This window comes from Amblyomma americanum, chromosome 7 (genome assembly GCF_052857255.1).
Source record: "Amblyomma americanum isolate KBUSLIRL-KWMA chromosome 7, ASM5285725v1, whole genome shotgun sequence".
Classification (NCBI taxonomy): Eukaryota; Metazoa; Arthropoda; class Arachnida; order Ixodida; family Ixodidae; genus Amblyomma; species Amblyomma americanum.
This window is the reverse complement of record NC_135503.1, coordinates 40,726,863-40,749,980: the sequence shown is the minus strand read 5'-3', so window position 1 is coordinate 40,749,980 and position 23,118 is coordinate 40,726,863. Positions and strand designations below refer to the sequence as shown.

The following is a 23,118-nucleotide window of genomic DNA, read 5'->3' as shown; positions in this document are numbered from 1 at the left end:
CTACTGGCACGCATTATGAACCAATCGTCAGCTTCCGCACTATACCCTGTCAAAGAGATTTCGGCAGAGCCACCAACACTTAATTTGACTGGTTCGAACTCGCCAGGATCCGGGACCGAATCGACAAGCGAAAGATTTAAGAACAATATGGATCTTTTCGGCGGGATTGAATCAACAGAGGGGTCTGGCCCATGGTTGCCAAAAGCCAGATTCATGCCTTTTCCCGAATCGGCGTACATTGACTGGATCTCCACTGACTCCTCTCCATCTTCAATCTCTCATTACAGCACAACACGGCGGCGCCAAACTGACGTCACGCTGAATTTGATCTTGCCCGAGATCCCGTCTCAGGATGCGGGTAGGAATTTCTTTTATAGAGTGCTCCGCAAAGCTGGTGACAGATATAACGCTCGCATGAATGTCGCAACATGAAGAAATTCGAATTTCTGAATTTTTGTGCAACCATTATGACGCTGATAGACTGACTAAAAAAAACTATCTATTTGCATTTTTATATTGGGCGAACTTCATGACTTGCTTGTGGCTCCACAACACCATGAAAGACTACCGTTTTACGCTCTTGTAACAGCTGCCTAGTCGCGTATTCTGCTCGTATGGTGAAAATTGTTGAAATTCTTATTCAGGTATGCACGTTAAACCTGCCGTATATATTCATATCGCACTGCGCTAAATTATGAGTATTCAAGCGCCACACTTTGTGAAGTACTGTATTGATCGTTATGCAAGGAGTACGTAATTTTTTTTGCACACAGGATGCATCTCAGAAGCTGTGGACTTGAGATGTTATCGATGCCAATGCAGAGAGGGCGATCACTTGAAAATCCGCTGTCAGTAGCGAAGATAATCCGTCAGCTCCTGCAAAAGCCAATGCAGAGATATTGTCATTTTTACAGCGTTTGTTAACTCCGTATTTTCGCCGTGTTATTTCTTTCTTGAACACATATGGAAACGTACTTAGCTCAAATATTCTTGTTTTCCTTGGAGCGTGCACTTCACACGAATGTCTGCTTCATTCGGAATTGAATGCTACGTCTGTACGCAGTTATTTATTCTCCAGTAATAACCTTGGCGAAAAAATTTGTCGTCAGTTGTATTCAGATTACACCAAGCAGCATGGAAACGAGGATCTAGCCCATTTCGCGCAAGCCAGAAAATATATTTCGAGCTTCTTATGAACTGTAAAATATATTACTACGTGAAGCAGACAAGCTGCCTAAACATGCAACATGGGGTATAAGAAGAAGAAGAAAACAATAAAACATAAAGAAAGAGGGTATTAACGTGCTAATATCTTTCGCGCGGTGTTAACAAATAGTCAGCATTGAAATGACTGGCACGGATGAGGTGAGTAAAACTGTTTTTGTCCACATCAGGTAAGAATATAAAACTCAATAGTTAAAATATTATTTCTTGGGAATGTATCCTTCAAAACTTCTTTAATTCAGTTATCTTTTCTTTGGTTTTGTGGCTTGTAATCCAAACAAGATCCAGTTTTCTTTGTCAGAAAATTAAAAGGTGGGGCTTGTACGTAACAACTAAGAGGTAAACATGACAAACACTAGACGCAGGGCTACACAGAAACTTTGTTTTAGAGATTGATCTGGGGCTTTTGTGCACTAACTCGAAAACACATCATGAATAAGAAAAGAGTTGAATTATAAGCATGCAAGGGCTACAGAGGCAACCCGTGCTACACGTAGAAAGATTTAGAAAAAAAAATATCTCGTGCACGTAAATTGAGCTCTTGCTAATAATCTTCCGAAAATTGGATTTCCTTTTTTCCTAGTGTCACTGAGTGGCAACGCAGTAGTACTCCGGGCCTTTCACAGTGGTAAAGCCCTCAATAATTTCGGTTTCTGCTTTTCGCCGTACCTATTAATTTCGTTTTTGTCCACGTGTGGGCTGAAATGCAGTGAGTGTCTATAGGTTGTCCGCGTGTCTGACATGTTCACATGGGAGTTCGTGCTCCCTTAGCATCATTGAGGCACAAGTCAGTTTACCCTACGTTGCCACGTTATTAACAGAAAGCAATTTTATACACAGCGGTCCTTTCACAATTACATCCCTTGGACATGCTTTCCATCGCGGCTGCGTTTTTTCACCTGATTCGCCTGGTTTTTCAATCTTCTGCAGATTCCTAACAGTTTCACTGAAACATTATTATTGGAGGCATTTTCTATGGCGATAGCACCAGTGGACTGCTGCGTTAGTGCTCCTTGAGACAATATTTGAGTTATTGAAGAACTCTCAACAAAAGCTGCGCTGGTGTGCACGTTTTTTTTTTCTGCATCTGCCCACACGTAACATGGTTTACCTATGTAGCTTTTGCTTGCCTTTGATTTGCCGCCTCTCCTATTAATGATATTAGGTATAGGTAGTTTGTGCATGCAAGCCCTTGTTCAATGTAAAAATATTGGGGAGCACTTAAGCACCGCCTTAAAGGTACGATGCGATAGCGTTAGTGAGTCCCTTCAGTCGGCTCTGGGGTCTTCTTTGCGCCTCATTTCGCAGACACAGATGCCCTACTTTATTTTTGTTTTTCATTTCATTTTGTATTTACCAGAAGACCCACAAAGCCTCTCTTCAACCAAGTCGAACGAAGGTTCCTCAGTGATTCAGGGGTAGCGTGCCCTGCTCACGACCCAAGATGCAGCGGTTCGAATGCACGCTGGACTAGTTTAACGCGATAGCACTTAGGTTATCGTCTAAGCAAAAGTTCTGGGGTTCATGACCTTGTGACATTATTACAACCTGCCCACCGTGGCAGGTGGCCACCTGTCCACTGGATTGTGAGCAAACTGTTTATCATGGCAGTATGTGGCAGTTAAATTAATGGCTGGTCGAGAGAGGTCACATGAGCTTGCGACGTCATCACAACCTGGCCACCATTACACGTGGCAGTCTGCCCACTGGATCGAGAGCTGCCTGCCCCCCGTGGTACGTGCCAGTGAAGTTAATTCCAATAAATTCAATGCAGTTGCCACCTGCCCACTGTGGCGCTTCTCATGAACCTTACGGGAGGGCAGGAAGACCAACCTGATTTCCACAAGCCCTACCGGTGGCAGTGTTTGAAGCAGCCACCTGCCAAGGCAGTGGCGCATGCCTTAATTGCTCCGCCACTGCAACAGTAGTGACATCAGAACTACCCGCGATCTATGCATGCAGTCGGCGGGGTCGTGACGTGATCAGCACCACGTTACTGTCAGTTGACCTATCATAGGGCATCGTCAAAATTGAAAATCCGAGGATCCCCAATGTTTGACGGTTGGCCTAAGCCAGAAATTGTTCTAAGGTGGATTAGTAGGCATTAGTGGGTGGATTAAGGCATACAAAGGTGGATTAGTGGGGGATATTGGTACAATCCAATTTGATAATCCAATCGGAGGCACTTGAACAAATATGTGTCATAAAACGCAACACAACGCACTCGAACATTCTGGAAGATGACTCGTGCATTCTATATAAGCACGATCCAACCGGTTTCAAGCGAAGTTTTGGCTGTAAAATCGCAACAATATTTAAACACCCATTGTAGACACCACATCAGGCAACCAAAATGCTATCGCATATTCTTCGTCAAAACTGTGGTTAAGAAGAACCTGAAGTTTTTTTTATTATTCAGTCGTTCTCGGGTGCTTGAATTATCCGGGCAAGGTCATGTTGTTGTGAAGTCACGACCCTCTCAACAAATCCTGATTTTTGTCGACACGTGAACACCAGCTACGACGCCGCATTTACCACTGAGTGGAACCATTAATGCTGTCGCATTAAGTTTTTAGTGTAGTGCGGCGCCCAGCATTGGTAGTGCTTCTTTTGCTTGTCCGTAGTCCTGTTGCGAGATTTTGCGCTATTCACGCTCGAGTTTTTCTTCGATTTCTTTGGAGATTCTTCAAAAGGCCTCAGTTCTTTTCAATCTCTTCTGTTGATTGCACCAATTCCACGTCTCAAGTGACGCAACTAAGAAGCTTGCCACGATGTACTATACACGTTGCAAGCTTCGACGCGAACCAATTCCTTGCATTCAATAACCTCTGAATAAAGGTACAGTTCCACGGCGCTAAAAAAGACGAACACACAGAACACGAGGACGCTGAATTCCAACTGGTTTTATTTCCTCGAAACAACAAAGAACGAGCACTTTCTGCGCATGCGTCCAAATTGGCGATGTAAACACCCTCAATCACCTTCACACAGCCGCCGAGCATATGAAGGGGTTTGAGGGTGTTTACATCGCCAGTGCTGACGCATGCGCAGAAAGTGCTCGTTTTTTCTTGTTTCGTAGAAACAAAACCTGTTGGAGTTAAGCGCCCGTCCTGTCATTGTTATTTGCGTGCTCGTCATTTTTTAGCGCCGTGGAACTTTTTCTTTATTCAGTATGCACCAACTAGTACAGCAATTCGTCTTCGTTAACCCCTCACGTTTTTTTTTTCCTGCAACAACTCACCTAACCTTAAGGTATCTGTGTATGCGGACAAAAACTGTTTACTATACACTAGACCTGCACGCTAACGAATTACTCCACAGGTTACGTCTGCATACTCCGTTAACGCCTTGCCAATCGACTAATAATACACCCTTAACCTAGAATAATTACTGCGCACAAGGGGCCAGAATTTTTAACTATTCTTTTCTTCGTTCATTTTTTCGAACTTATAAACCTTGGCCGGTGCGCCTACTCATCAACGATATCAAGTACAGCCGAACGAGCCTTGTTACTTGCAAAATTTTGTGCCTCTGGGACAGCAGAACCGCAGAAATTCATTGGAAATTGCGCATTGGAAATTGCATGGATAGAGACTAATGCGTGCCTATTAGACAGAATTTGTAATTGAGCTCTAAACACAGAGTATACACAACGCACTTGTCCTATTGTCCTATCACAGCCACATTTAACGCAGGCAGCGCTGTCTGAAGATTTTTAACTAGGGCTGTCAGCCACAACTACGCTCTATGTTTTGATAGCATTTCTCAAACAGCGTTCTAAGTGTATACCTTTAACAGCGACGGCCACAGGGTTGCTGACCGCGGCTCCGCAGCTGTTCCAGGCGCGGCACTGGTAGATTCCAGCGTCGAATCGACCCAGCCCCAGCCTAGTTAAAGGAACCACGGTCCTGACGGCATCGGGAGCCTCGGCGATGCTGAACAGCCGTCCGTCCAGGTGCCAGCTCACTTCTCGCGCCGGCGGGTTGGCGTCCACTTCGCATTCAAGGAACAGGTCGCCCCCGGCGTCTGCGTTCGTCGCGTTGGAGACCAGACGCAGAGAGGGCTTGTCTGCAACAGAGACGGAATCGTCCGTCAGTTGCCGGGAGTTTTGCATCAGGGGAGGTCCCGTGATATATCCTTGCCAGAAGAGTATGTTGTGATGATGATCATGAATTTTGACGGCGCAAGGGCATCTATGGCCAAAGAGTGCCATGGCACAAAGTATTTTCGATTACTCAAGGCGGGGTCAACGATTCATTTTCCAAGCATTTCACCCCTGATAAGCCGAGAGTCAGGCCGGGAGAAAGCTTGTACCCATTGTTTCACCGGTGGGTACCCGGCGGTACTGGGGGCCGAACCCCGCATCTCCCGCATGCAAGAGTATGTTGTGCTTCTTTTGTTCTGGTTTCGCATTCATGGCACTGCGACTGCATTCAGTACCGTACTTAGAGTGCGACGATGCCAAAGTTAGTGGTCCTAATCACGCTGGATGCGTCCGCGCCCGTAAATTAGGTCGTCCTTCATAAGTCCAAAATAAGCGCAAGCATATTTCGTTCTGAAAAAAACTCTCAGTACCGTAACTGCCAACGCACTGAGCTTCATTTTACCTCTTATGTTTTTGTCGTCTTACAGACAAGTCAGGAAGTAAGAGTGACATGCGGCACAGTGATGTGCGGCTACCATGTCATTTCAGACTCTGTGCGGACCCAAAACTAAGCTCGCTCTCAGTGAAAATCGTAATCAGGGGGTGCACTAACTCAACGCCTAAGTGCCTGTCTTGTTGAAGCCCTGCCTGGTCTAGCATGTCGTTTTGTACCGCTCGATGTTTTCGCCCAAACCTTCCAAGATGCTTCATGAAGTGCGAGGGATAAGTAGCTGATCGGATATTGGAGCAAAACTTTCCAATGGTTGTTTCTTCATTCTTCAAAGTTGCCGGCACCTGGCTTTATCGCTTCGATTGTGATGCAGGATGCGACCACATTTATCTCGATTGATCGCACCCAGGCGGAGCCGATTCTACGTTGTTCCAGGCTGCTGGGATTACTCCGCACGCCGCATCTCGAACATTCGTTCTGAGCTTCAAATTGAGCCCTGCCGAGAGCGCTGAGCATTCTGTTCGACGACTGCCAACCACGCTTGTAGGTGTCGCCGCCGCCGAATCATTTAAGGGACAGTGAGGACAACGCTGTAAAAATTTTTTGTTCGATAGTTCGTCGTATCGTGGCTTTGCTGCCGCTTGAACGGCAGCCAAAGGTACATTTATTGCTAAGAAATTAGGATTTCAAGTTGAAGAACTTGTTCCCGCGTCCACGATTCAAACTCTGGACTGTCTGATGGTGGAATAGGAGAACAGTGACGTAAAGCGGCGGAAACAGAAACGAGGACTCCGTGATTTCTGGCGCGAGCGCTGCGCTCCCGCCTATAGCAGCGGCCGAAATGAAACCTACTGCCGTCCGGACGTTGAAGGCCTCATCAGCCGTCGTCGCTTCGTTTACGTTCGCGCCAACGTTACAATGGATCTCGTTCCCGATTCCAACAACGAAGTTCTCGAAAAGAACCGCAGCCTGCATTCAGTGACCTCAACCCCACACAGCGTGCGATGCTTTTGAGAGCTGATGCGGCGGGCCTAGCAAGAAAGTCCTAGCGCCGAGGAGTCGGCAGCGTCGCTGTCACCGCCGAGCCACCGTCCCGACTGATGTGTAGCGACTGGTAAGTGCGGTCATATTTAAAGTCTGTTATAATAGTGCTCGTAGGCCTGGTTATGCAGTCCAGCGTCCTGGTGCGTTGACGAAGCGAACATGCCGAGCGGTGCGTTTGTTAACTTGGAGGCGCGTTGAACACTGGCGATACACAGCTCTCTTTCGTTGTAGCTGTTGCCTATCGTTGCACGAACTTCGTCCGAGGAGTACTTAGGCACTTGGAGGCCCTCTGCTGCTCCGCCCTTGTAAATCGAGGTGCATAACGAAACCATGCCGGCTCGCATAACGCATAGCCGCGAAGCGCCCCAAAACATACCAAAACTCAGCTGGCAGCCTGTTACGCCGCCAATTCCAGGTTTTCTTTGACTTCCAACATTCATATTGTCTTTTTCCGTCCTCCTCGTGGGATAAAAGTGCACTAGTGGTTTCAAATCAAAATTTACTTCAGTAACGATCATACATGTAACCTTCATGCACCTTTGTCAGCCTCAGAGATCTGTGGTGTCTTTTCTTCCATTTCCTCATCACGCTTGTACTTGCCAGATTTGCCTGTGGCGGTGATACCTGTTTTTTAGTTCTTGCTCTTTTCTACCGTACAGAAGCTTTTTTCGGAAAAAAATGTTTTTTTGTGTGTGTTCAGGAGGAAATATTCTATCGACACAAACCAACTTCAATTTCCCCTTAGTGTCCCTTTAATTTTTTCCTTAGCGCGAGTCAGCACAAGGAACAGTCTCTTTTGGAAGCCCTGTTGGCTGTCTTCCCGTCTGCCGGACTTCCGTCGCCACTACGTGACATCTGGTGCGCAGTTGCTGAATCGTCATCAAACAAATACATACGTAGCATCTTTTGAATAATCGTCGCACGTTAATCTTTTAATATTTCATTATGCCGGCCAAGCTAGTAGACTGCGCTGAAAAAAGAAACTAAGGAAGATGCACACAACTTCGGCCTCTCATAAATGCTGGCTACACGAAGCTTCTCACGCAATAGCCCTATAGGACAAGTCACCACGTTTCGCGATAACGCTGCATGCAACCATTGCAGTCTCACAGTGCACGTCGATGACGAAGCTGGCATTCAGCCGGTCCTCCGTAACCGGGTGGGCGACGACGCAGGTGATCAGTTTGCCGCGGTCCGTGTTGATGACCGTCAACGTCAGGACACTGGTGGCCACGCCGGTATCTTCTTGCACGTGCGTGAAAGTAGCATCCAGGGGTCCCTGGCTGCCGACGTACCACGTGACGAGCGGCGCCGGTCTCGAACCCACAACCTCGCACTCTACGCTGGCAGGGACGCCGTCCTTGAACGGCCGAGCCCCAATGCGCACTGATGACGCTGGCGCTGGAATACGACGAAGCAAGTGCTTAACCAAAAATTGGCAGTGGCTTAACTTGGCTAATTCAGCGAAAAGCAAGGACGCTGGCTACGCGTCTGAGGCTCGTCCATGACAGCGCCGCTACACGCTCGCCACAGCCGTTCTACATATACCCACACGACCACGTGGCTGTGACGACTTGACATCACATGGTCTTACGACCCCCCTAATCGGATGTCATCACGTGTATTCACATCACCTCATCGGATGTTCATAAGGTCAAAGGTCAACCCAAAGGTCACCCAATGTCAAAGGTCAATTAAAGGTCATGGGTCAAATTCAAAAGTCAAGGGTTCGACACCATAACTGCACCACATATGGTCATATACGGCTAACGTTGTTGGGCTGAAGGTCGTTCGAAGGCATTTTCCGGACGACTGCTTTACCTAGAATAGTGAAGCTATCCGCTTCAAAACCTCGGATTCGGTTTCCCTTTCATTATTTATTCCGTCAGCGTGTATTTTCCCAGATGAATACTTGTGGTGGAAAGGGCTATCGTAAAAGAGCGTTTCTTAAACAGCTTGATGAAGCTCCTGTCACCTGTCGAGCAGTAACGAGCAAGAATGCGCATCATTTGCACATGTAGCAAAAACGGTTTTTAATGGCCACGAAAAAAAAAATGCAGCAATCGGTGCTCAAGGCGTTTACGTGAAAATACTGTGCTCGTAAATGTAACAGCGTTAGCGAAACGTAAGTAATCACGGCATTGAGTTTCGCCTACATATAAAGTATTTGTCCCGCAAAAAGTACAATGATATTTAGAAATTTTAAGAATAAGCACGTATCATTGTGTTCAAAATATGATGCATTATGATTACAAGAATATTTTTTTTTTTTGGTCTCAATAAATCAAGGCCGACAGCTATAAAGCGTTGGCTGACTCATTGTGTCGTTAATAAAACACTCAAACGATCTTTATTTTGGGAAGCTATCCTGCTTCTCACTTTTGACTGCTCTTGACTGCGCGAGAAAAAAAAATCACATCCTTGTCTGTTTCGCTGCCACTTATTTATTTCATTTACATTACCTGTGGATTTGAAGCCATCCTTTACTGTGCATCAGGGAAAAGCAGACCTTAAGGGAAAAGTATCATTGAAATGGCACTACCAGTGAAGTGCAACACCTGGACTTTTAATTTCACAGATAATTTCAATAATGTAATGCTCAACATCATGAGACACAACATCGTATTTTTGCACAAGACTGTCATCACTTTCACTGACAGGATTAAAAATGTAGGAAAATGTACAGGCTTTCTTACTTCATGCCCAGGCGATTACCTTTGATGCCAACGCTCTGCGGGGTGAAAAGTTGTTTCAGGCATACACTTTTAATTAGGATTAATTAGGATGCACTTTGAAGACCCGTCAACTAGGTCGTAGCAGTACTTTGTCTGAACAGCGTTTTTCGTGTGTTTTGCTGCGCGCAGCATTTCAGACTTCCACAAGGCGCCTATACAATGCACACAAAAAGCAACTTACTCCAGAGGTCCAGCTTGACGGTCGTGTTCAGGGTAGCGCCCAAAGCGTTGGTGGCGACGCAAGCGACCAGAGCTCCGCGATCCCTCCGCGATAAATTATGCCGAGTTAGCTTCGAGCGGCCGAGCACGCTGTTCGCATCCCTGTGGCCTTTCCCGACGGTCGGTGCCGAGTTCCAGTACCACGTCAGCCGGAACTCTGTAATCCAATCGGAGCCTGATTAGAGCCGCGATGAAACACGTCTCGGTGGCAGACTGCCAGTGCCGCTAATGGATGATTTTCCTAATTAATCTATAATGACATTCCCGGATCGCACGCTGCGACTCCAGCCGCACCAAGAGTGATGGAAAGTGAGTGTAATACTCAATAATGCTGAAAGAAGAGCACGAGTGAACTACTGCATTGATAAGAGCATATCAGCGACTGGATCGGTTTGTATCATGTGAACAGTTTGAGAGCACGTTCGAGGTAGCTTTGTTTCTTTTTTTTTTGCATATTCTTGCACATTCTCCTCACTCGGAAAAAAAATTGAAACTGGAGCGGCCTACGTATGTTTCACGAAAGAAATACTTGGCCCTGAAGTCGGCTTCTAGTGAAAACGACAAAATAAATTCACAAGTGTCGGTAACGAGTGCATTTGTCGTTACGACGTCATGCTTGCGCTACATTAGCCTTCAATGCATGCACGATTCAGGCATCTAATAAGAATCCAGCTGCTTTTGCAGCCGCAGCCGTGGTACAAAGCCAGCGCTGGTCCTTCGTGTAACCGTGGTCGGTGGTCTTTGACAGCTGTCCGAAGGTCCACCAAAGGAGTGTGCTTCGGGGGGTGCCTGGAAGTGCCCCGATTCGTTGCGATCTCCTTAGGGCACTGGGTGGGCAATCTAAGGATCCCCCTTCTCCCCTTACGGGGGGAGGAGGTTCGTGCTGGCAGGGCTGTGCAGCAGTGAGTGTGTAAGGAACCATCAGCGCCAAGAGCCACCGCCTAGCGTAGGATTTATTTATTTATTTATTTATTTATTTATTTATTTATTTATTTATTTATTTATTCACGTACCCTAAAGGCCTCAGGGAGGCATTACATAGGGCGGGGGGGGGGGGGGGTAATGGGGAATACAAGGCATGAATGAAAGCAATAATAAACATAAATGATAAAATCAAGCAATGCGGCAGATGCTTCACATATCAAAAATAAGACTTCAGTTTGCGAACAAATTCATCGTGGCTTTTAACTGACGCAATGCTTTCTGGAAGTTTGTTCCAGTGACGAATAACTATGAAGAGCGGTGAATTATGAAGTAAGTTAGTGCGAGCTAATATGAACTGGACTTTGAAGTTGTGGTATAGGCGGGGAAAAATGCGATGAGCAGGCGCGATATGAGCTGCGGAGAACGATGACGGCGCGTGATAATACCGATGGAAACAAGGCAAAAGAGAAAACTGTCTTCTTTTTTCCAAAAAGCATAAATATAGCGATTTCTTTATTCCCGTAACACAAGATGTGCGTGCATAATTTGCTGTGACGAACCGGGCAGCTTTATCTTTAAGAGATTCTAATTTATTGGCTAAATACACCTGGTAGGGATTCCGGACTAGTGAAGCGTATTCAGTTTTGGGACGAACAAGTGTTTGGTTTGCCAGAAGTCTTGTAGATGCGTTAAAGTGATGTAGTTTGTGTTTAATGAAACCAAGTGACCGAAATGCTTTGCTGGTGACGTTCAATGTGATGTTGCCACGTGAGGTCGCTTTATATGTGGACTCCCAAGTATTTATGAATACTGACCGTCTGAATAGCTGGTCTGTTTATTGAGTAATCCTTGACTGTTGCATTAGACGTAGTGGTATATCTCATAGTCTTTGTCTTAGCAACGTTTATCTTTACCTGCCACCGTTCACACTAATTAGCAAGTTCATTAAGGTCTGACTGTAATGTAATGATAGTAAGGTCCATGTATCTCTCTGTAAATGACACAATCGTCTGCAAATAATTTTATAGTGGAGGTAACGTTTTTACTAATGTCGTTGATATATATAAGAAAAAGAATAAGCCTAAGCACTGTACCCTGCGGCACACCAGATTTAACATGAGCCAGAGAGGAACTGACGCCATCTATGGAAACAGACTGATAACGACCGGTTAGCTAATGTGCAATCCACTGAATAACGTTACTGTTGGTATTAAGGCTAGTAAATTTCAATATTAAGCGTTTATGCCGGACTGTATCGAAAGCTTTCGAAAAATCAATGAATATGGCGTCAATTGGCAAAGAAGCGTAGGCTGCTCAATCAAGGTCAGTTATCAGTTCAAATAATTCTGTTTCACAAGATCTGTCACTGTGGAAACCATGCTGGTTAATCAGAAGGTAATTTTGTCGCGTTGAGTACTTCATAACTGCTGATGATATAATATGTTCTAGGAGCTTGCAAGGTATGCTTGTGAGATAAATGGCCTGTAGTGAAATGGGTTGAGAAGAATTACCGGATTTAAAAATTGGAACCACTGTAGCTAATTTCCACTCATCGGGTACTTGCGCTGTATCAATAGATTGCTGAAATAAGGCGGTTAAAATGTCACATATGACGGGTTTTGTCATTTTCTATAATTTTGCACAAATACCATCAGGCCCTGGCGCCGAGTTATGAGTGAGACGATTGATGGCAGATGCAATTCCTTCATAGGTGATAATATCATCCATAACGGAGCTCAGGGAGTCACATGTTAAATCGGGTGGCAGTGGATTTCCTTCGTAAATATAGACCCAAAATATGAATTGAATTCAGCTGCTTTCTCTTATGTTGATAGCACTATGTCGTCTTTATTAATTTGAAAGACGTTAGAGGAATACTTCGGATTGGATCACTTTCCAGGATTTTTTTCCTGTCAGTTACTAACAGGTCAGATATATCATCGTTGTAAAACTTATCTTTTGCTGCTTGAATTTAAAGTTTATACTCTTGGGACTGCCTTTTATAGGGCTGCCAATCATCATCAGAGTCAGTCGGCTTTGGTTTCGAGTAAAGGCGTTTTTTTGTTTGTTAATGCACTGTTTCACACGGGAAGTGAACCATGAGTTCTGAATAGATGCACCGATTGAAGTTTTTGGGATGTGCTTGTGCTTCAGCTGAGTAAGCTTCGTGTTGGTGATACACCAGTTTTTATTTGTGGTGCGGTAAGAAAACGATCGTAGAAACTGCGATGAGAAAGATGACTATTCACTTAGTAGTGCATCACCGTTCACTCTTTTTATAGTTTTTTGTCTGCTTTTATTTCGCTGCTTTTGAAGAAAATTCTCAGTGCAACACATTTACACATTTGCGCCCAATGACAGCTCTCGAGGGATCATTTTTAACTCCATCGTGGCCTAGTTCCTTCGATAATTTTTTTCTCCTGGAACGTCTTCTAGTATCATAATTCCTGTGCTAAATATCAGTTCTTTGTGTTCAGATTCCCATTCCGGAAGGCAACACTCAACAAGCTTGTCGAGTGTTTTGTGTGCCACTAGTTCTTTGAAACTGGAAGATTATCTCGGGACTCATTAGGAACATTTCTCCTGGACATCAGTTCTTAATTTCCAGCTGATACGTTTCTTTCCTGAAGCCAGTAACCAAGTAGAGAACGATTTTTCTTATTAAGCGTTCAGTGTTTTCACAAAAATTCTCCCCCAGTCCTACTTATTTTGAAAGTTGAAACCCTCCAAGTAAAATTGATGACAATTAGACACTAATTTCTCATTACCATCCTCCTGCACGCACCATACGGCTGCCTAGCTTTCTCAGAGGATTTTTAGCTGAAAAATAATTTGTTCTGGTCCTTTAACTATGCCCGCGACAACCTCCTGAATAATTACTCTATAAAAAATCGACTTCACCTTCGAGGTTTCCTTCATACACTGGACTAGCACAATTTCCGCATCAAGTTGTTAGTGAATGCCGCTTTGTGCTATTATCTGATAGCCGTCCTGGTTAACTCAGTTGATAAAGCGACAGTAGCGGTTATGCGGCGGTAACGGATTTTAACCCCGGACCAGGACGAATTTTTCTTCGACTACAAGTCTCTGAGAACGTTGTGGTGCTTTCCTTTGGGGTGAATGGTAATGGGAAATCACTAATTTATTCTTCCCCAGTGCAGAGTCCCCCTTGATTCTTTCTTACAGGGGAGGTTAATTGAACAACAATCACAAATACCGCTGTTATGACAATGTTCGCGCCGTTACCTGCGTTGGCTTCGCAGGTGAGTATCAGCGAGTCTCCCTCCATGTAAGGTCCGGCTACAGCATGGAGTTCTCGCCCTTTCTCGTCGAATATGATTGGGTTGTTTGTGGAACCTGATCGTGCGTAGGGAAAGAAGAGAGTTTTGTGATCATTGTGGCCCCCGGGCAAAGCATCGCAACGAAGATTTCAACTTCCAGCATGCAGTAGAAATTGTATCATTGATTTTTACGCTGCTTGTTCAAGTCACTCATTCCTTTACTCACTTTTCGTTTTGTCCATTAATTGCTGCAATAGGACCCTAAACAATTTGAAGCGGGGCGCCAAGAACGCAGACTATAATAAGCTGTGAGAGAGTAGGGGTGTGTCGAACAGGCGATATTAAGAAGCATATAGAATACAAAAATGTACAAGGACACTGCTCAGGAGAGGAAAGTCGAGCTTGAACGGCAAAGCCGGAATGGCGCATTATAAAAAAAAAAAGCGGCTGTGTAAGCAACATTCCCCCCCCCCCCCCAAAAAAAAAAAATGAGGCGCTCAAAAACTATTGTCGTGGCGGCATTCGAACGTTGAAATTTTTTTCTACATGCGCAGTACAGATAGGCAGACAGGTGTTAAACCGTCGGCAGCGTCTTCGTAACAAGAGCTATTTCTTCGCATAAAGCACGTGCAGAGCACGGATTACATTCTCCTTTAGGCCCAGGCTCGCTGGCGCTGAAAAATTCCTATTTTTATGCATGCTGAAATTTAAGTTTTCGTCTATGGACGGTGAGCAGTTCTCAATACTACCATGCGCCCTTCATTGCGGCAGTGTTTGCGATGTTTTTCCATGATGGTAAAATTGTTTTCTTAGAAAGTAAAGCAGTTGTGCGCTAAACTGTGCACAGGAGCGCGTACCGAGGACCAGAAGGGAAGTTGCCAGGGTTCTGGATGCACCGTCTTTGAACGTCATCTTGCAGACGTACATCCCTTGGTCTCGCGGGCCGAGCTTCGTGACGGTCAGCGCCGGGCTGTCCTCGTGACCACCACGGAAGAAAGCCCTGCCCTGCCAGTCCGGACGGGGCCGGTGTTGGTGGGGAGGCTTGCGGTGTGTGTTCTGCGGGTAGTATGGACACCGATTGATTGATTTGTTGATTTACCGACCGACCGACCCGACCAGACCCGACCCGAACCGTACCGTACCGTACCGTATCGAACCGTACCGTATTGTACCGTACCGAACCGAACCGCACCGCACCGAACCCGTACCGAACAATACTGAATCGAACCGAACCTACCCGACCCGACCCGAACCAACTCGAACCAACCCGAAAAAAACCGAACCGACCCGACCCAACCCGACCGACCGACCTATTTATATATTTATTTATTAACATAACAGCGTTAAGCAGCTCGTGTCGCAGAAAAGCCGATGTCGTCGGCGTCAGCCGTGAGCGAAAAATCTCTCCTCCCCGTGAGCAAAGAATCCCTCCTCCTCCTCCTCCTCCTCCTCCTCCTCCTCCTCCTCCTCCTCCTCCTCCTCGCAATGTACGCCACTGCCGCAACAGGCAGCGCACGACGGCAGCGCAAAGGAAGGAAGGGACGCCTGTCACATATTTCGGCGGGCAACCCTGACCGCGCCGCAAGGGAAGAAAAATGAAATGAAAATTTGTTTTAACGAAAGGAAGTGAGGCCTGTCTCACGTATCTCTGTGGACACCCGAACTGCGCAGTAAGAAAAGGAAAATGAAATGAAAATTGATTTTAAAGAAAGGAAGTGACGCGTCTGAGATATCTCTCGTTCGGGCGCAGTTGGGCCGTGCGGGCACGCAGGAATCACGCGGTGAGCGGCGAACAACGCAGCGCACATCCAAGGCGCGTTCACCACGAAGCTTGCGGCTTGCTGCCCGTTCGTTCGGCGCGGAAGCTATGCTGGCGTTCGCGGCATCGGGTTTGTCGGGAACAAAAACACAGCCGCCGCGGTCGGGTTCGAATCCGGAGTTCCCGGGTTCGAACCCGACCGCGGCGGCTGCGTTTTTATGGAGGAAAAAACGCCAAGGCGCCCGTGTGCTGTGCGATGTCAGTGCACGTTAAAGATCCCCAGGTGGTCGAAATTATTCCGGAGCCCTCCACTACGGACCTATTCGTTCCTATCTTCTTTCATTCCCTCCTTTATCCCTTCCCTTACGGCGCGGTTCAGGTGTCCAACGATATATGAGACAGATACTGCGCCATTTCCATCCACCAAAAACCAATTAAAAAAAACGATGTGCCGACGAACTACGACTGCAACTTCAGTCCCGCGCGTTTCGGCAAGGCGCCTGGCAGCGCTTCTACGTGGTTTGCCGCTCCGAGCGTCCGTTTCACCGTACGTAGCAGAGCGATTTGTCTAACGGGCAAGGCGTCGCGCCGAACGGGCGATGGCGTTCTGTAGACTCCCTGACAGTGCTGCAACACGCTGTCGCGTTCCACTCTTAAAGGCGTTGCTTAAGCGTCCTCCAATTTTTTTATTGCTGCGTCCAGAAACAAACTCTCTCAAAACCAGGGGCCAACGGTAGATGTCGCTAACGCTATGCAAGAACACGTTGCTTTCGCACTCTAGGCTACGCCTGGACGCCTGCACAAGTGGCAGTTCGAGCTTGTCCATGGCGTAGTGTGGAATTATTGTCATGGATTTCAAGTAGACGCCATGATCGAAGATTTGGAAGGATCATTGCGAGCATATATAATTAAGTGTACTCAATGATGTGCGTTCGCACATAACCAAGGCTGTTTTGAATACGCGAGGGAGTGAAATGTCATCAGCATAGCCCCGTTCAGAAAAGCCGATAGCAGTTCAGTCGGCTAAGTAGGCGTATATGGGGACACGCATATCGGCATTACGAAGAACAGACCAGCTTGATGTTTAGAGATTAGAATACTTTAATTCGGGCAAATTGAGAAGTCCTACAAAGCGTTCCTGACTCAAGGGCGCTCCTGGAAACCGCAGATCATATAAAGAAAACATGTTAGGAATGTACTCCAGAACTTTGAATGCATTACGTCGAAACACACCAGTGAGTGTTTTAGTTAGGCATAAATTTAATCACGTGGGGAAATCCGAATTCGGGATGCAGGAATAAACTTGCACAACCGTACTCGTTATACGATAATTAATTCAGAGCTTCAAACAACTTGATAAATTATTGCTCTAACCAAAGGACTCTATGTTGTTTGCAATATTCTTCGAGGCCCTATTGCTTTAACTCATGCAGCGCTCTACTGCTTCGAGTAATGCGTCGAATGCTCCCAGCACACAGTAAAATGTGCGCGGTTACCAACAGGCTGGAGAACCTCGACCTTCAATATTAAAAAGCTGCTCTTCGCTTACTCTGTCAACAGTGTGGCAAAAACAAAGCTTTGCCCACAGTTCAAGAGACATGCTCAAGTGAAACCTTTTTTTTTTTTGTGAACGCTGACTCACAAAAAAGTTAAAAAAAAACGGGTGTCCACGCAAGCGTATTAGCATCATGTTTCAACGCGCGAGTTTTTTTAAACAGAAAACAATAGTTCTATACTGTCTTATTTCGCAATCATTCCAGCGGTGCTCTTCAAGGCAGCACTCACCTCAAACCGCGTCCATTCGGCTTGCGGCAACACCTGGTATTCATATATGGGTCCCTGGTCATCCTCTTTGAACCACTGTATCAGAACCACGTGCTTTCCCCTCGCCGACGGACAGTGCATAGTAGCTCGCTGTCCTTCGATGACGACGATTTCTGCAGTGCCTGCCAAATCGTGCCCAATGACATGGACTGACATCACATGATTCTTTATTCGCGACAACTTGATTTCATCCACAGTAAACAGAAAATGCATCTGCCGTAGAAGGTTACTAGTGCCGACACATCATTCAGCGTTCATTCACTGGAAAACGGGGAGGGGGCTCGGAACAGGTTACCCTGATGCAGATGTCTGCATATTTAGGATACGCGAAAGGGCTTAGCGCTTTTAGCAGTTTTCCTAAGCCGTCTAAAGCTGATAAGCTAATTTCTTGCTAACAAGTTGCAACAGCAATCATTTGTAATCTCCGATGCATCTGCCAACCTAGACTCTTAAGCTTGCCGTCAATGAACACGTTTAATAAAAGTTGGATTCGTAAGTTGCCGTGAATTAGGCCGAGAGAATTAATTCAGGTGAAGTAAAAATGTTGCCGAATATTGCGCATTATGACCAGTCTCTCCGAAACATTACACTATTAGATGACTAATGACAACAATGAAACCGATGTGATACCGTGACTGAATGAAAGCATACGCACTGAATAATCTAGAGAATCGTACCAGTTGCTTATCATTTGAGGAGGCATGGAAGTCCCTAGTGAACTCAGACAAGTGTCTACAATTATTAGTTGCAAAGAACACGCACTCAAAAATTTCACTGAGCAACAAGAATACGAGATAGGAGATAGTATCAGAATTGAGCTACAGGTTGAAAATCTCATCTTAAAGCTGGGGTATTTGGTCTGGGTCGTAAACAGCGTACCGGGCCTGGCAAGAACTGCTTACCATTATCTAGTTTAGCAAAAAAAGTCTTACCTTCTTTGTCCTTGAGAATACTTGCAGTCGCTTCAGCACAATGAATGCTAAGGTATGCCAAAAGTAACACGCAAGAACCTGCTGCCGTGCAAGCCATCGCGCTAACGTGCAAAACCACTCCACTTCCACATCCCTTTCGGAGCACAGGGCATCGGTTATTTTTCCGCCGTGCTTAAAACCCATCGCATAGCGAATCACCGAGGCTTGTCAGAGGCCACGTGACCAATACGTCACGCATTTGTCTTCCCTGCGTACAGCTCTATACTTCAGCTCAGGAAGGATGCTCGTAGTCCCCAGGCGTGGGATCGTTAAAAGTTATCAAACTCCCCAAATTTCTGGGAACGCCTCCGCCTCACGTTTCCTTGCATTTTGAGATTTCTATAAAGAAAATGTAAATAAAGATGCGAGCAATGGAGTATGTTGTGGATGCGCCGTTTTGTCGAAACAGGTTCTCCGGTTTCAGACACGCCCATTTCAAATCGACCGCAGGTGTTTCGCAAATTACCTCTGCCTTCTGCTGCCCCGCAGGTCACAGAGGTTTTGCGATGAGACGCCCGATTCTTCAACGGTGCGATCTTTAACTTTCGTTTTGCCGACTGCAGTAGCTCCTGGGAGCAGATGTCGAAGAAACTGAGGAGCTACTCCGTGAAGAGATTCATGGGTTCTGTTTGACACTAGAAAATTTTAGTTGATATACATTGCTGTTTTCATTTTTGTTTCGATTCAGGTTCCAGAGTATGTATGACTATTCTTTGTTCATAATTGAGCTTTTTCTTGAAAAAGCGCTTGCAACTTGCCGGCAAAGCAATGGTCAATTCCGGCTGGGTTCACAGGCACCACCTACCAAGCTCAACCTAGTAATCACCCTACAAGTCCAGGATTCTCGGACATCAATTTTGAATATTGGGGTATAGTAAGGTAGTGTTATGAAAATATTGAAGGGTAATGGTTCATTCTTCAGATGCGCAGCGAACAGCTTTCTATTAACGTTTTTCATCGCTCGCATCGAGTAGTTAAAACTAGCATAGAAAACCAATGGAGAACGCTTTTGACAATAATAATAACGTTAGTATAAAAAAAATGCTCGCCTGACTTGTGGAGATCTGCGGATGTAGTGGTGGTTATAGTGACATCTTGTTATTAAAAGGAAACAGAAGTAAGAGCTGCATGGATTCCTTTCTTTTTCAACGGGAATTACATTGGCTAGATTGGGCAATATAAAAAGAAATGAAAACGAGTTATTTTTATAACCCGCCGCGGTGGCTCAGTGGTTAGGGCGCGCGACTACTGATCCGGAGTTCCCGGGCTCGAACCCGACCGCGGCGGCTGCGTTTTTATGGAGGAAAAACGCTAAGGCGTCTGTGTGCTGTGCGATGTCAGTGCTAGTTAAAGATTCCCAGGTGGTCGAAATTATTCCGGAGCCCTCCACTACGGCACCTCCTTCTTCCTTTCTTCTTTCACTCCCTCCCTTATCCCTTCCCTTACGGCGCGTTTCAGGTATATGAGACATTTATGATATATGTGATATATATGATATATATGATATATATGATATATAAACGATATATGAGACAGATACTGCGCCATTTCCTTTCCCCAAAAACCAGTTATTATTATTATTTTTATCTTACGCAATCTGGCCAATGTTTTCCCGTTGAAAAAGAAAATAATCCGTGCAGTTCTTACCTTTCTCTTCTTCTAATAATAAGACGTCACTATAACCATCAACATATCTGCAGGACCGCATTTTATTATTATTATTATTATTATTTCTGTAACACTGATGGCGCAAAATTAGTTCCCTATGCGGTGGTTCTAACCGAAGTCTGGAACCGTTGCGCCAGTTGTGTCATAGAGGTTAGCACTAAGGAATAAACTGTCCCGTCCTCGGGTTACACAGAAAAATTAATACTCGAGAATAGAACACGTGCTTCTTCAGTTCTATTTGATCCTGTGATAGGTGGTCTTTATGGGCTGTTCTATTCGTCTCCCCTCTTTCAGTGTATTTGTCCTTTCTCAGATCCGTGTGCTGTGCGATTCAGTGCACGTTAAAGAACCCTAGGTGGTCGAAATTTCCGGAGCCCTTCCCTACGGCGTCCCTCATAGCCTGAGTCGCTTTGGGACGTTAAACCCCTATAAACCAAACCTAAGCAAACCAAACCTTCTCAGATCACACGGTGTTTCCAGAGTGAGGCACTTGTGTTATCAAGCTATTATTGTTTCGCCTCGGGTAAATGGCGCATGCGCACTAGAGGGAGTGACCACAAATGAAAGAAACCAAAGCCCGACATTACCGCAGAGAGTTTTGAGCAATATAAGACGAACAAAAAAAGCAAAATGAACTGTCGATTTCTGCATCAAAACGAAAGAAAATCTGATGAGAGCATAGAATGAAGAAGAAAATCATGGGTGTTAAGAAAGAAAATTTCAACGTGATATGTTCCCCTAGAAAGCAATCCTTTCAGAGGCAGAGGTAGACTTTTCAACACCTTAACGAACCTCTTCGGGGCTGTAGCCCAGCTGAGTAGGGCCAAACGAAAGAAAATCGTGTTCGGAGACAGCCTCGGTCTCCGAAATGAATTTGATAGAAACGTTTGCGATGGGAGGACGAATTAGCGAGAGAAAAGGAAAAAATCATTCAGCGTTCCAGGTTTATTGCAGAAATGACCAATAACTGAGGGCACGTACCCGGACCTGTGTACAAAACAGATGGAATCCTGCAAACAAAACGTGTCACATTAACCTCGCACCCTGCATTCCACGTATTTCAGGCTTCGAAAGCCTGAAAGCACCGGGAAAAAGGTCATGACAACTTGGCGTGCATCAGGCACTACCGAGTGCCTGAAGCGGCTGGCCGCCAAGAAGGAAGACAAGGAAGTTTTTGTTGTTGAGGACACGGAAGTAAATACAGAGTTGTCCCACTTGACGAGTGAGTGAGTGAAAAACTTTTATTGAACATTTGCGTAGTTCGGCGGCAGCAGGATCCGCGTCGTCTTCATATCAGGCGATCCCGGATCCCGGAGCCACTTGACGAACAAAACGCTAGAATGTGCGCCGTTTCATTGGTGGGAATATCCTCCTCTTCCTCTTTACTTTTCGTCATTGGTTTCTCTACTTGGTTGACATGAAGTGAGATTTGGCTGTGAGCACGTGTCTGTCGTTTCATGGTTTCCTTTTTTGTGATGTTTGTTCTTCTCTTTGAGGATCAGGGATGCCACCGTTTATGTCAAACAAAACTACTCGACTCTCTCTAAAGAAGCAGCAAAACAGACAGTATAGAAGAAGAAGTCAACAAAATTGGCATGGTACCGGCGTGGCCTGGGCTTCGCGGCGAGTCTGGACAAGCAGGCGCCGGCGTCAACGTGCTCCCCGAGTGAAACGGCCGCTAATCTACCAACTCCTGGACGTCTCATCCGACGGCAATGTCTTCCAAGAAGAAACCCAAGAAGGACGACGGTAAGCCGAGTGAAATGAGCTCGCTGAACGCCGCCTCCACCATCGAGCCTGGCGCCAAGAAAGGCAAGAAAGGCAAAAAAGGGAAGAAGGGCAAAAAGGGAACGAAAGCTGACGATGATGAGGACTTCGAGAAGACTACGATGATGACCACGCTCGGTCCTGAAAATAAGGGCCGCAAGAAGGGCTCTACAGACAGCGCCGAAATTCCTGCTGTGGGAAAAAAGAAAGGCGGCAGTGCCCCCGACAAGACTGCGACCGGGCGTAGGAAGAGCTCTGATATTGAGAAGGACAAGATTCCAATGAACATCGCGGGGAAAAAGGACAAGGGCAAAAAACAAGAAGCGGAAGCCGGAAGAAAGTTGTCGGGGACGTTGGATGGAAAGGCGGACACCAAGAGCAAGAAAGCCAAGCAGAGTGCTTCTGACGTAAGCAACCTCATGTGCAGCTGTCAGGGGTGCTCTTGCCGCTGCTGCGAAGAGCTGCGCTCGGCTAGCAAGCACCGGCTAGGCGAAGGCGGAGAAGATTTCGGAGGCTCCCGGGAAGAAAGTACTCGCATCGAGACTGTGCTGCGAATCGAGAGGGTCGACCCGACTGCGGGGGCGCGCGTACAAGATCCGACGCAGAGGCTACAAAGTGCGTCAAAGGTCGCCTCGGAGCCGGTACTCAAGCATTACGGGAGTCAGGGCGGAGGTCCCATGATAGGCGACAACAGTGACGTGAACATCACCGTTCGAACCAGGTCCCTTTCGCGCACTGGTCCGGACAACTTATCGGCGACCGGGAGCGACAGTGACGTCACGGTCAACATACGCATCGTCTTCCGAGACTCCCAAGGAGAAGAAGCCTCGATGACTTCAGTGGTTCGTGCTCGACCGGACGGCACCGAACATCTAGCAACTGCAAAGCCCACCCGGACACGGTCAAAGGAAGATGTACTTAGCGGTCAAACAACACTGCCCGACGGACAGGGCCTCAAGAAGGACCTGTCCAAGGCGGCACTCCGGAACATGCTTCCGGCTCCGGAACAGACGCCCACCTTAGAAAACGAACGGGACAAGCGGGCAGGCAGTATCGAGCAGGAAAGCCTGCCGGCCCTGGACTACGTGAAATTGAGCTACTCGATGC

General features: G+C 46.3%; 1 protein-coding gene across 1 annotated transcript; it reads right to left on the bottom strand.

Moving 5' to 3' along the window:
- Window positions 1–749: 749 nt before the first annotated feature.
- Window positions 750–18,634, bottom strand: LOC144097651 (cell adhesion molecule 2-like). Its single transcript, XM_077630303.1, has 8 exons — window positions 18,538–18,634; window positions 17,567–17,727; window positions 14,880–15,078; window positions 13,988–14,098; window positions 9,780–9,974; window positions 7,974–8,264; window positions 5,014–5,292; window positions 750–876 (listed from the first exon to the last, which is right to left on the bottom strand). The coding sequence occupies exons 1-8, from the start codon at window positions 18,632–18,634 to the stop codon at window positions 782–784; spliced, it is 1,428 nt and encodes a 475-aa protein (XP_077486429.1). The 3' UTR covers window positions 750–781.
- Window positions 18,635–23,118: the final 4,484 nt, after the last annotated feature.